At 41.0% G+C, this 14,563-nt stretch overlaps 1 protein-coding gene across 2 annotated transcripts in view; it reads right to left on the minus strand.

Annotated features, from left to right (window-relative positions):
• Positions 1 to 14,563, minus strand: part of CUBN (cubilin) — a 284,543-nt gene that overhangs the window by 59,977 nt on the left and 210,003 nt on the right. For both annotated transcript variants that reach the window (XM_023256399.2, XM_003988129.5), the window contains exons 51-55: positions 12,839 to 12,988; positions 10,522 to 10,643; positions 9,566 to 9,791; positions 7,654 to 7,841; positions 720 to 876 (exon numbers count right to left, since the gene is read on the minus strand). In XM_023256399.2, the coding sequence (XP_023112167.2) occupies positions 720 to 876; positions 7,654 to 7,841; positions 9,566 to 9,791; positions 10,522 to 10,643; positions 12,839 to 12,988 (843 nt within the window). The remainder of the gene's footprint in view (positions 1 to 719; positions 877 to 7,653; positions 7,842 to 9,565; positions 9,792 to 10,521; positions 10,644 to 12,838; positions 12,989 to 14,563) is intronic.

The following is a 14,563-nucleotide window of genomic DNA, read 5'->3' on the forward strand; positions in this document are numbered from 1 at the left end:
TCTCCTTCGTGTCTGAAATACCTATTCACTGCATCACTCTCTCTAATTGTTTTCATCAGACTTGTTCCGAAACAGTGGTTTGTGTTTAGTGGCTACTCCTCTGAATGCAGCCAGCAGGCACCCATCACTGCTTCTCAGACTTGAAACCCTTTGCATTTGTCACTACTCTGATCTGTGAGTAGTCATCGCAGAAGGAAGGGAAAATCCTGAAGAAAGTGACGCAAAGTTTACCGACTTCGAGAATCATCTGGGTGAGAGTGAAAACATGCAAGTCCCCACAGGTAGAAATTGTGAGTTCCGGTGGGTCAAGTGAGGCCCGACCATCCAACACTTAGTGGGTTCAAAAAGCCCCAGGGTGATTTCCATGGAGGCCAGGGTGCCACTCACCAGGCACACCAATTGTCTACTAATTACCAGCCTCCTGGGCTTCCCTAATTCCTGCCCCACACTGGGTTTTAGGGTCCTTTTTAGACATTGGCTGGTGGCACTCAAGCCCTCTCCGTCATCTCTCAGTTGGCCTCCCATTGAATTCAGCTCCAACTCTCACTGGTTTTTGAAAGAAGAATGTACTATCAGGATCAGGCGACCCCACCCCACCCTCTCCCCTTTGAATCCCCAGTTCCAGCCAACCCTGGTTCAGCCCCCATTCTCCCACACGCCTGCCTGCGGCAGCCCCACCCTTTGGAGGGCCACCCGGTTTGGCTTTTAGGGCTACTTACGGCTCACAAAGGATGCAGAGAAGCCCTGAGCCGGGGCTTCCTGAGACTGGAACACGGCTGTGAATGCATTTCTTGGTGTCATGATGGAAGCAGGAGCCACACTGCCACAGCTCGAGGCTAACAGGGCTTTGTCCATTTCCTCAGTTCCTGCCCACACCTAGCAGAGCCATAGACACGACTTAATGCTTGAAATTTTCCCCTGTAGATAGTCTAATGTGCTTAGGCTGGAAAATTCACAGAACCGGGGTGTAATAGACCTAAACACGGTAGTAAATGAAACACATGCAAACCTATAATATTTTCTTTTGAGAATAGTGTTTTTAAGCTGCTTTTTAATGAGATATCCCGTTCTTGACTCTTGCAAAGAGACTGACCATGTTCATGTAGCTAGGCAGTGATTTCTAAAAAAAAAAAAAAAAAAAAAAAAATCAACCACTACTCATATTCTTCTTACCTTCTCCTCATTGGCCTGATCTAGCTAAGATCATAAGCTGTCAAGGGAGACAGAGCAGTGATGTGTGCTACTGTGAGGCTTATCATTTGACCCGGGTAGATGGCAGACCGTGGGCTGCAAGGAGACAACATGTACCAAGAAGCCCATGGAAATTAATACATTTGTAGAGCCTGAGGAAAAGGGACATGAATTCCAAGTATACATGTAATCATCATGAACTGAAATAAATCATGGAAGACTTCCTGGCAGTGTTCATCTTTAAGGTTCATTTTGAAGAAAGGGTGACATTCGGCCCCGAGGTGCTATTTACCGAAAACTGGGTTCCTTACTCCCAAGTGGACTTAGGCTGTCATTTCATTGGTCTGGCCACTCTAAAAGGAGTAATTCAGATTTGAACCCATGAGAAAAGTCGTTGCTGAGGAATAAATTGTGAGCATTAAAATTCCAAATCGAGCCAATCCTAACCAGCCTAACCAGAGAAAAATAGTAATCATAGAATCATTTAAAAAAAATTTTAAATGTTTATTTATTTTTGAGAGAGAGAGAGAGAGACAGCATGAGTGAGGTAGGGGTGTAGAGAGAGGGAAACACTGAAGCAGGCTTCAGGATCCAAACTGGCACAGAGCCCAATACAGGGCTCAAACTCACTAACCGTGAGATCATCACCTGAGCTGAGGTTGCACACAACTCACTGAGCCATCCAGCTGCCCCCATAGAATCACTTCCAATGCAGAGTTCCAACCGTGAAAGGAGCTGTCATGGAGCTAGCTAGAGTATATAACAGGGGGCTTCACCTGGGTTGGGGAGGGTGTCACTGCCTGAAGAAGCACCTGTGACAGGAAGGGGCGGGGCTATTTCAAGGAACCAAAAGCAAACTGAATGAGGAGTGAGGAGGGTTGCAGAGTCCCTGCAAGCCTCCAGGCTAAGGTCCTGAAAATGGCAAGGGGCCAGTGGAAAACAGGCTCTAGGACACTTTTGAAAATCATTATGATGTGAAGGGTGCCTGGATGGTTCAGTCAAGCTTCCGACTTCGGCTCAGGTCACGATCTCACGGCTTGTGAGTTCAAGCCCTGCACTGGGCTCTGTACTAACAGCTCAGAGCCTGGACCCTGCTTCGGATTCTGTGTCTCCCTCTCTCTCTCTGCCCCTCCCCTGCTCATGCTCTGTCTCTCTGTCTCTGTCTCTCTCTCAAAAATAAGTAAACATTAAAAAAAAAATTTAGAAAATCATTACAATGTGGAAAATAGGAGGAAAAGAGAGAATACTGGGAGTTCCTCCAGGAGAATTCTGCAGTCGTTCAGGCAAGAGATCACAGCAACTAAAATGTTGGGTGGCTCAAGGAAAATATTGGTATTAGGTAATAACTATATGTTAGTGGGGAAAAGAGACCATTCAACACGTTTAACCAGGGAAGATCCCCCTCGTTGAGTGAGGCTCAACCAGGAGCGACTGTGCCCTCCCAAGGGGACATTTGGCAGTGTCTGGGGGCATTTTTGATTGCAACATTTGGTGTGGGGGCTGGCACGCAGTAGGGGGCAGGGGCCAGGGGCCAGGGAAACTGTAAACATCCTATAATGCACAAGACAACCCCCATCCCCACCCTCAACTAAGTATTATTTAGCCCAAGAAGGTAAATGGGTTTGGATTAGTCTTACTTGACTATTCAACATTTTCTTCATATCAAATTATATGAATGAAATTATTCATTTAGAACATATTACTTTCAGGAATATTCCTCAAAGAAAGCAAAGAAATAACAGGCCATTAAAAATTATTTCTATGGACAGATCAGTCCATAGGAAGAGGTGTGAAGTAAAACTGATTCATAGCACTGATTTACTATTTCTCAGTTCTTTTTTTTTTTTTCAACGTTTATTTATTTTTGGGACAGAGAGAGACAGAGCATGAACGGGGGAGGGGCAGAGAGAGAGGGAGACACAGAATCGGAAACAGGCTCCAGGCTCCGAGCCATCAGCCCAGAGCCCGACGCAGGGCTCGAACTCAGGGACCCCGAGATCGTGACCTGGCTGAAGTCGGACGCTTAACCGACTGCACCACCCAGGCGCCCCTATTTCTCAGTTGTTTAAAGCCATATCATTTCCAGTGATTTTCAAACACTGGGTATCCATCTGTTAATTACATTACTGAAGTCAAATTATGTTGCCAATTATCAGATATAGAAGGTGTCTGTCATGGGAGTTACTAAGAACAAAGGCACAGATATTCTGCCAAATATCTAAAATCAAAAAAAGCATCAGGAGGGGGTGCCTGGGTGGCTCAGTCAGTTAAGCGTCCGACTTCAGCTCAGGTCATGATCTTGCGGTTTGTGAGTTTGAGCCCCATGTCAGACTCTGGGCTGACGGCTCAGAGCCTGGAACCTGCTTCAGATTCTGTGTCTCCTACTCTCTCTGCCCCTCCCCCACTCATTCTCTCCCCCCTCCCTCTCTCCCTCTCTCTCAAAAATAAACATTAAAAAAATTTTTTTAAAGCATCAGGAAAGAATCACACACTTCCAAATTTCTGTAATATATCCTTTAAGATGCCCCTTTACTATCCAGGAAAATAGTATACAGAACTTTTCTATTCACATGTTTAAAAATTATAAATATGACTTAATGAGAGAGAGAGATATTTGCATGCACTATTTTTACAGTATTACTAAAAAGGCAAAGTGACAGATAAAACTTTTTATAAAGAATCTCAAGTGCTTTAATTAAGAACTTCAAGAATGATCAAGGGCTTATACTTTCCTGAAGCCATTAATTATGGATCTGACATCCTACCTTTTGGCCCAGGGACATAAGTGTTGTAATGATAATAATGGCAAAGAGTTATTCAATATTCATTGCTGCCTTGTCAGTCAAGAGCTCATTTCATTGCCCAGATGACCCAGGACTCATCAAAACCATATTGGATCTACAGAATGTCACAGAGCTGTCATTAAGTCAAAAACTTTCTGACTTTTGTTAAGGTTTGTATAATTCCAACTGGCTGTACATGATATATTATCATTCAAGTAGTTTTTTAAAAAAAATATTCCTTACTGGGGTGCCTGGGTGGTTCAGTCGGGTAAGTGTCCAACTCTTGGTTCAGCTCAGATCATGATCTCGCTGTTTTGTGAGTTTGAGCCCTGTATCGGGCTCTGTGCGGGCAGCGTGGAGGCTGCTTGGGGTTCTCTTTCTCTCCCTCTCTCTCTCTGCCTCTCCTCCACTCCACTGTCTCTGTCTCTCTCAAAGTAAATAAACTTAAACAAAATTATTGCCTATTAAGATACCTACAGATTCACATGCAGTTATAAGCTATGATCTAGAGAAATCTCTTGTACACATTTCCCAGTGACCCTCAACCTTGACATCTTGCAAAATTAGAGTATAATATAACCAGGATGTTGATGTTGATACGGTCCACTGATCTTACTCAACTTCTCAATTTTACTTATACTCGTATGTGTGTGTGTGCGTGTGTGTGCGCGTGTGTGTGTTCAGTTATGTACCACACATTCAAGATGATGAATAATCCCAACACCATAAGGGTTCCTAGAGTTGCCCTTTTATAATCATATACAATTTGCTCCCACACCCACATCTTTCTAACCTACGGCTGTCGTTCATTTTCAAGTATTGTTATTTTGAAAATGTTATATAAATTGAACAAAAGAGTATGCAACCTTTGGGTATTGGCTATTTTCACCTGCCCCAATGGTTATCTGTCCAAATGGTTAGTGGGTCAGTGGTTGGTTTGCTTTTACTGAGGACTTGCATTCCCTGGTAGGTATGTGACAGCTTGGCCATTCACCTGTTGAAGGACATGTGTACTGATTTCAATTTTTGGCTATTACAAATAAAGCTGAAATGAACATTTGTATACAGGTTTTTATGTCAACACAGTTTTCATTCCTCTGGGATAGATGTCTAAGAGGGCAGTTGCTGGATCTTACAGCAAGTGCATGTTTAGTTTTATAAGAAACTGCTGAACCATTTTCTGAGTGGCTGTACCATTTTACATTCCCGCTAGCAATGCGTAAGTGATGACAGCTTCTCCACCACCTTGCCAGGATTCAGTGTTGTGACTACTCTTTATTTCAGGCATTCTGAAAAGTGTGTTGCAATATCTCCTTGGGGCTTTAATTCTCATTTTTCCTAATGGCTAGTGATGTTGGACATCTTTCCATTGTCTATTTACCATCTGTACATCCTCTGTAGTGAAATATCTGTTCAAATCTTTCCCCCACAGTCCAGTTGGATTCTTTGTATTTTTACTGCTGGGCTTGACTGTTCTGTATGTGTTCTAGATAGCACTCTGTTGCCAGATAGGTGGTTTGTATGTCTTTTCTCCCAGTCTGTGGCTTATCTGTCCATCCTCTTCATAGAAGCTTTCACAGAACAAAAGATTTTTAATTTTGATGAGCTAAGGTTTTATTTTAATGTTTATTTATTTTTGAGAGACAGAGAGACCAAGCACGAGTGGAGGAGGGGGAGAGAGAGAGAGGGAGCCACAGAATCCGAAGCAGGCTCCAGGCTCTGAGCTATCAGCACAGAGCCCAATGCGGGGCTCAAACCCATGAGCCGTGAGATTGTGACCTGAGCTGAAGTCAACACTTAACTGACTAAGCCACCTAGCTGCCCCAATTGATGAGGTAAGATTTATTAATTTTTCTTTTTATGGATCACTCCTTTGATGTTTAATCTAAGAAATGTTTATCTATCTCTAGGTCCTGAAAATTTTCTGTTATTTTTTTTCCTAAAAGCACATAGCAGGTACTTTACATTTCAGCGTGTGGTCTATTTTGAGTTAATTTTTGTATAAGGTGTGAGGTTAAGGATCGCTCACTGGAGCTGGTCCCTCTTGCTGGTTCTGCCCACCCTGCTCAGTGTCTCCTGGCAGAAACAGGAGGCTCAGTCCTGGCAGGGAAAGAGTGCTTCCCGGGCCACTTAATTTGAGCAGGGCTCCCAGTGGATTCCACCTGCCAATTATGTTGGCTTTGCCAGAGGTCAGAGGGGTTCCCGTTCGGTCCAGAGGAGAAATGGCCTGGGGTACCTGGGTGGCTGAGTCGGTTAAGTGTCCAACTTCACTTCAGGTCATGATCTTGAGGTTCATGAGTTCCAGCCCCGCGTTGGGCTCTGTGCTGACAGCTCAGAGCCTGGAGTCTGCTTCAGATTCTGTCTCCCTCTCTCTCTGACCCTCCCCAACTTGCTCTCTCTCTCTCTCTCTCTCTCAAAAATCAATAAGACATTTAAAAAATTTTTAAAAAAGAGGAGAAATGGGCCTAAATAACTTTTCATATTCCATTTGTACAACTGATGAATGTGAAAGGCTTTATGTATGTCTATGCATTTGCTATTGACTCAATCCCTGAGAGACAGTTCATTTGTTCCATGAAAAAAGCAATTAGGAAAACTCATATTAAGTGTGTTTTATTGTAGACATATTTTATAAAAGTATGGGATTTTTATTTAAACAGCATGGATCAGGTAGATATAAAACATAATGTGAAAGATGATATAAAATAATAACACCCAACAGTAAAAAGCCACTGCTATTCATTAGGTGGTTTCACATTCTAAGTACCTAGCACTGTTCGTGTTATTATATCATATTACCACTAATGCTTAAGACAGTCCCACTAAAGGGCGAATTGTTCTCTTTATTTTTAGGTTGAGTCATTTAAGGATAAATGTGTAATTAGCTCACAGAAGAACATGCAGGTAGTAAATGCAAGAGACATGAATGAAGTCTAGGCTAATGTGAACTTAAGGCCGATGTCCATTCCATTAACAGGTAGAAAGGTCTCTTAGAGATATAACATATGATATGAAAAATAGCACAGATGGAATGAATTTATCTCACTGTCATCACATTTATAAATCAGTGAGAAGTGAGGTCGGTGCCACCCAAAGTGCTTTTCTAAAGCAGTAACTTTAGAAAAAGAGAGCCTTCCTGACCGCCCCACTGCCATCATTTTAGGTGAGCCTCCCATGTTCTTCTTAGCTTGTGGGCTCTTGAAGCCCACAGTGGGGGCTGACACCAGCCACACATCTAGCTTTCTGTCATTTTTATAGCACATTTTAAATGTTGCCTTACATTTGTTTTGTCCTGGAGGGTCTATTAGAAAACAAAACCAAAAATGAACGAATGAGCGAATGAAAGAAAGAACATAGCAAAAAAAACCTGGCCTTCTTTCTTTAGTTTCCATGGTAAGGAAGAACCCCAAGCGCTCAAGAAGAATTTAATAAAGCCAGAAAACAATGTCCTTAGTTAAGTCACTTGCCTATGTACTCGCAAATGAAAAGTCACAATACGTTGGGTATTGTGGTTCAAATTTTAACTCCAAATAATTGAGATTTTTCATGCTTTTATTCAAGAAACCCAAGCAACAGAATTGTCTTTTTCTTACTTCTAGAGGCAATGAATCATTTCTGGTCTAAATGTTTATGTTCACAAAACCAGTTCGGCTCCCATTAAATAAACAAGCCCACTCACCTTCACAAAGCTGTTCTGACACTGTCCGTCACCACTGGGGATTAGGAAGTTGTTGTCAAAGCTGATCTCCAACTGCTTACTTTCATGAGTAATGACTGTCCAGGAACATCTGCTGTTCTGGGGAAAATTCTGAGGCCAGTGAGGGGATCTGATTGTACCATTGTCTGAATGAAGTACTCCCCCACAGCCTGAAAAATTGTCACGGAAGAAGTCATTAATTTGAGAGGAAAATAACAATTGTAGTAGCCCAAAACTTCCAGAGGAGACACATTTCTCAATGTGAGAGTTCAGTCTATTTTTCCTTACCTGTGAGTCACTGGCCTTCAGGGCAGGTATGCGACAAGAACTCCCCATAAGTGTAAGGGGCACTGAATCCAGAGGAAGCTCCAGCTGTTACTGTTTTGTTACATTTCTACTGAACTCACCCGAGACCACTGATCCTTGCCATAAAAAGGATAGATTTCTGTTCTGTTTTCAAACAGTAGCACTATTTTTCACTCCCCTTGAAGCTATATAGTATTTGAGTAGCAACAACTCTACGTTCTGTATTTTGTTACTGCGAACACATGAGAATACAAGTCTACACTCATTTATGATTTTACTCTAACATCCAGGACTAGAGAAAATGATTTTCAGGAGGATAGATTTCTTCCATTAAGGAATCTGCTTCATTCATATTGAAACATTAATGGATGAAAATCAATTACATGGATTGAAAGAAAGAAAATCTAGAATTATTTTATACTATTAAAATATGTCCTTAAGAGATGACAAAAGAAAAAATATGAATTCCAAACAAAATGAAGTTAAGTTAAAGAGTATTCCCTGTTATCTTTTGCTTTTAAACCCTTGGAAAACCAGTGGTGCATCTAAAACTCCCCTATGACTTCAACAGATTTAAAAAGATAAAGTTTGACTCATTCCACAAAAAGCTGTTCATAATAACTCTGACTCTTCTAGAAAGAATTGCCCTGTGTGATGCTGCAAGGCTTTAAAGTAATCCTGACTAAAGTATCCAGTGCGAGTTCTTATGTTTTCTGGGAGTTTCCATGAAGTTCATACTTTACATACAGAAAAACTACCCTTTTGAAATCAAATCTATTATATTTTGCCACATACAGAGCATTCACTCTAAATCACAAATCTTGGGGCGCCTGGGTGGCGCAGTCGGTTAAGCGTCCGACTTCAGCCAGGTCACGATCTCGCGGTCCGTGAGTTCGAGCCCCGCGTCGGGCTCTGGGCTGATGGCTCAGAGCCTGGAGCCTGTTTCCGATTCTGTGTCTCCCTCTCTCTCTGCCCCTCCCCCGTTCATGCTCTGTCTCTCTCTGTCCCAAAAATAAATAAACGTTGAAAAAAAAATTAAAAAAAAAATAAATCACAAATCTTGTCACTTTGCTGCTCAACACTCTTCAATGGCTCCCCATTGCTCACGGGACAACAGAGAAGACAAGGCTCTTCGTGATATGGACCACCTAGATTCCTGCCCTCAGCTTACCACCCAGCCTTCCGCCTCCAAGCTCCAAATATTCCAAACTACTTGTGATTCCAATACATATTTTCTATTATTTTCGATTCTCTGGTTATGCCATGCCCTTTTGCCCATTTAGGCAACATGGTGAAGTGTTAAGATCAAAGTTTCTGGGCCCCAGTGACTTTATTCAAATCCTGACTCTACCAATTATTAGCTTCACGACCTGGAAAAATTATCAACCCACCTACCCTCAGTTTCTATCCATGCGAAATGGAAAAAATATGTATTGATATTGTGTCTTCCTTACGAGATTGTACATGAGATGACACGGGTATAACATTCTGGGTTCAGTCTGGCAGAGAGTAGTCATAAAATGCATACTTGTTAAATTAGCTAATAAATTTTAAGAACCGATCAATTAAAAACGCATGTTCCTTTTACCTAAAGTTTGTGTGTTCCATGTAGCATAAAATCCACCATTTTGCACCGAATGGTCCGAGTTAAAAATCACCACCAGCTGGTTGGAACCAGACTGGATCGTCCTGGGGTTTGAACTTCCACAGTATTGTCCTATTAGGGGCGATCCAGGAGAACCGCCATTCCTGACGGTTACAGAGTCCCAAGCGCAGGTTGCATGGGCTTCGATATCAAAATCACTAAACGTAAGCTGCAGGAGAGAAAAAAAGAAAGAATGAGGCACTCTGTGTTGTTCACAGACCTTTTTATTTTGTTTTGATTTATCTAATTTTGTGTTTATGTCTCTTATTTCATTCTCCCCTGCCTTCTTCTCTTTTTCCTTATTGGAGGTTCTACTGGAAATTTTGAGAGGAGGTATTCCTCCTGGAACCGCAGTCACTAGAGAGAGCGCCACAGTCCAGTGGGCTGGGCTGGACGCTCACATCAAGAATGTGATTGCAGGGGCGCCTGGGTGGCTCAGTCGGTTGAGCGGCCGGCTTCGGCTCAGGTCATGATCTCGTGGTCCGTGAGTTCGAGCCCCGCGTCGGGCTCTGGGTTGATGATGGCCCAGAGCCTGGAGCCTGCTTCCGATTCTGTGTCTCCTTCTCTCTGACCCTCCCCCGTTCATGCTCTGTCTCTCTCTGTCTCAAAAATAAATAAACGTTAAAAGTAATTAAAAAAAAAAAAAGAATGTGATTGCACTTCTCTCCTGGGTGGGGAACATCGTCTACATATACGCTCTCCTATGCTTTTGCAAACTAGATTTCTTCAGTAACCATACACTTGGAGATGCCAATGTCTGTACTCTAACGAGAGAAGACTTGGGGAAGATGATGATCTGATTGCAGGATCAAAACCTATTCTAATTGCTTGCTTATTAAAAGAAATCCGTTTCCACACAGGATGTGGTATTTTTGTTCCAGCACGGAATCAGAACTCACAGTGATGGTATGGCCTTGTGGGGCTTCTAACAACCAGGAACAGTGAGTCGAGCTGTCGTAAGAGGCTGGATAGTTGGGACTTGTGATTACTCCACTCTCACCCAGCTGTATTCCACCACAGTCTGAAATGAGATTTGTAACCTTCTAAATTAGATACAAGAAAAAAAAAAATCTCTGCAAAGCCAAAGCAAGTAGGTCTTACAGCCATGATTTTTAAAAAGCAATAAATGAATAGAAGAAAGTGGAAAAAGTAAAGTAAAACTGGGTAGAAGATTAGAAATTACCAGAATTCCATATAGTGTTAAACAGTATCACACAGTGAAGATAGGACCATTTTTTAACGTTTATTCATTTTTGAGAGACAGAGAGAGACAGAGCACAACCAGGGGAGGGGCAGTGAGAGAGGGAGACACAGAATCCGAAGCAGGCTCCAGGCTCCACACTGTCAGCACAGACCCCGATGCGAGGCTCAAACTCATGAACCACGAGATCATGACCTAAGCCAAAGTCAGCTGCTTAACTGACTGAGCCACCCAGGTGTCCCAAGACAGGATCATATTTAGTGCAAAAGAGAAGGAAGATAATCTGTACCATAAATGGAGAATAATTAGATGTGCATATAACCCACACTGTGTAATAACATTGCCTTGCTTGAAAGAAAACAAGTCACTGAAAATAAATATAAGCTTGAAGAATATGATGCATAGCATAACTAAAGAATTTGTCATTTGATAAAAAGCATTAATGTCAGTGGTCAGCTATCAAAGTATAGATTAGCATGGCAAGTTGAAGAACAGATATATTTTTAAAACACAGGATGGTCTGACATTCTACATGAATAATACTGCTTCCTGAAACCTCGTTCTTTTCTTTCAGTTCAATAAAGAAAAGTCAACTGGCAAGTGGTTGACCAATTTTACTCCCTCTTCCAATCAACTGTTTGATTATAACACAAAGAGATGTTAGATAAAACTATAACCAAAACGTATTTTGACTAATAGGTAAACTTAATAAAAAGAAAGGGGATTTCTAAAATCTATAAAAAAATTAAGTGTAGGGGTGCCTGGGTGGCTCAGTCGGTTAAGCGTCTGACTTCGGCTCAGGTCATGATCTCACGGTCCGTGAGTTTGAGCCCCGCATCAGGCTCTGTGCTGATGGCTCAGAGCCTGGAGCCTGCTTTGGATTCTGTGTCTCCCTCTCTTTCTGCCCCTCCCCCACCCATGCTCTGTCTCTCTCTGTCTCAGAAATGAATACCTCTCACATTCTGAGAGGTAATCCTCTACTGAAAGTTCATCAGTTTCAAAGGATGTAGAACGAAGATGTGGGCCCCAGAGATATGGGTCTAAGGTTTTGAACACCTGCACAAGAAGAACATACAGCCTTGGACCCTCATAAAAGGAAGGGCTGGAGTTGAGACTTTTACATAATGTTGAGGGTCTAAAAGAACGGCCATGTTCGTAGAAAGGGACTCTAGAAAAACTCTGATGGCCCAGAGAAGCAGCAAAGAACAGTGCTGTCTGTCTTGGGTTGAATTTTCAGATATAAGCAGAATGTCACAGATGCAAATCCAGTACAAAAACATTAGCAAATAATATCTAGTAATATGTTCAAAACACATGTCACACCAACTAGGGTTTATCCTGGAAATTAAAAGATGGTTTAATGAGAAGAAAGTCTTTTAATATACAATTTGTCATATTAATATATTAAAGGAGGAAAACAGAATCATTTCAAAAGATGCAGAAAAATCAGTTGGTAAAATCTTATACCCATTCAGAATTAAAAAAAAAAAAAAGTACACTAACAATTGAAGGGATTTCTTTAACCTGATAAGAAGTATTTACTGAAAACCTAAGAGAAATCAATAAATTTAACAATAAAAGGTCATAGGCATTCACATTAAGGTCAGAAACAAGATGCTATCACCCCTTCTGTTCAACATTGTGATGGTGGCATAGCCAGTGAAATAAGACAAGAAAAAACATTAAGTTTTGGGGTTGAAAGAAACAAATACTATCATTTGCAGAAGACAGGATTGTTGACACAGAAAAAACACAGATAACCTACAGACAAAATACCAAAGCTAGTAAGAGTGTAGTGAAATCTCTGGGCTAAAGATCCACGTGTAAAAAAATTTAAATTCCTGGATATCGGCAACAAACAATTAGAAGACATAATTTGGAACATCTCATTGACATTAGTAACAAAACTAATAGCTACCTAGAAATGAATCTAACAAAATAGATGTAAGATCTTTGTGGGAAAAATTGTTAACTATTCTATTGCCAGAGTTTGAGAGCTTAATCACAAGTCTTACCTGTAAGAGAATACTCCGCATGAAATCCAACATATTCTACACGTTCATTGGTGACAAAGTGTATCCACACCTGAGGATAAGGTACGACCAGTGGCACTGTAGGTTTTGAAGGTCCACAAAGTCTCCACATCAGAGGCCCATCAGCATCCCCTGAGCAAAATAATACACCAATTGCCATAATTTATGTAGCTTTTGAGAAAGACATTCCATGAATTCAGTAGGAACAAATAATAAAAAACATTTCAAGGTATTTATTGACACACATCGAGATTCTGATTTAGTAGCTGCCATTTCACAAAGTTCCTTTCTATGTTTGTCAACTGCAAAAGAAAGAGTCCCTCCAACAGGGTAAAAACAAACAACAACAACAACAAAAACAAAAAAACAAAGGAAAAAAACCCATGCTTTTTTAGTATGGGCATCTTTCTCTACTGTAGGTGCCATTTTGTTCCAATTTGTGTGTTCATAACTATTTTAGCATACCTAAACAGAGATACAATTAATTAAAAAGAAAACAAAACCTTTTGGATGTGCCTTTTTTTAGGAAGTAAAAAAATATAATACCGACAGTGATAAAATACATCATCAAGATAAAAGTGATAATTAGCTAAAATTTTAATGATTTCTTCACTGCATTTAATCAACTAAAATGAATAGAATATGCAGTACTCAGGCTAAGAGTTGAGAGAGCTGAGTATTTTTACGGAGATTATTTTTCATGGTACTTTGATTAACCTTTTTTAAAACACCTGCAGAGCTCACATTTAATCTTCTCTTTATCCTGTCAGATCAATATTATTGACCGCATAAGTCAACAAAATATAGTATTTTAACTGTCTCTAAAATGAGGGACTATAAGAAATTTAATATACAGCTACTCTGCTTAATTCAATAAGCCAGTGGTTTTAAGCCAGGTGGCAGTGGTGTGGGTTTGTCAGAATCACATGGAGAACATTCTCAAACTACAATATCCATTTTCCTCGTAAGTCTCCTCTAGATTCATCTACCTAGAAGGGTCCAGATGATTCTCCTGCTGAGTCCCTTGGTCTGTGACCACAGACTTTATCAAGTTCTCCCTGAAAATTCTGTCCAACCTGGTCTCAAAGTCAGCATTGATTTCAGTAGCCACCGTAGAACATTGCCACCACCTAATTGTACTAGTTTCTGCTGCTTTCAACCTCCTTTAAAAAAATTTTTTTTGCAATGACATGGAACTCAGTGAACCTTACATAGCATAGATGATCTACAATGTTACTTTATTTCTCTTTTCCAAACCACAGAAAGGGTGTCAATGTAACAATGGGGGCAATTTGATGGATAACCCACTCCTCAACTTCAAGAAAGAACTAAAATGGATTCATCTTCTATGAATGCAGATTTTTAAAAATTCTGGAGACTTATGGTTTACCAAGTAAACCTCAATCCATTTCCATCATGAAAACAAAGACAAACTTGACTCCTCTGGGGATAATTCCCCAAATAACTTCCATGTGCTTCTCCATCTGGTACACTGCAAAACTTCTTTTGATTTCTAAGTAGAATTCCTGTAAATTTAGGAAATCACTGATACAGTTCTGACCATGCCAAGTCCCAGTCTCTGAGGAAAGAAGTCTTGAGTACTAAAAGATTATTGAAGGGACCACCTGAACTCATGAAGAGAGAACAGACAGAGGCACCTGGGTGGCTCAGTCAGTTAAGCATCCGACTCTCGATTTCCTCTCAGGT

This window comes from Felis catus, chromosome B4, assembly GCF_018350175.1.
Source record: "Felis catus isolate Fca126 chromosome B4, F.catus_Fca126_mat1.0, whole genome shotgun sequence".
Taxonomy (NCBI): domain Eukaryota; kingdom Metazoa; phylum Chordata; class Mammalia; order Carnivora; family Felidae; genus Felis; species Felis catus.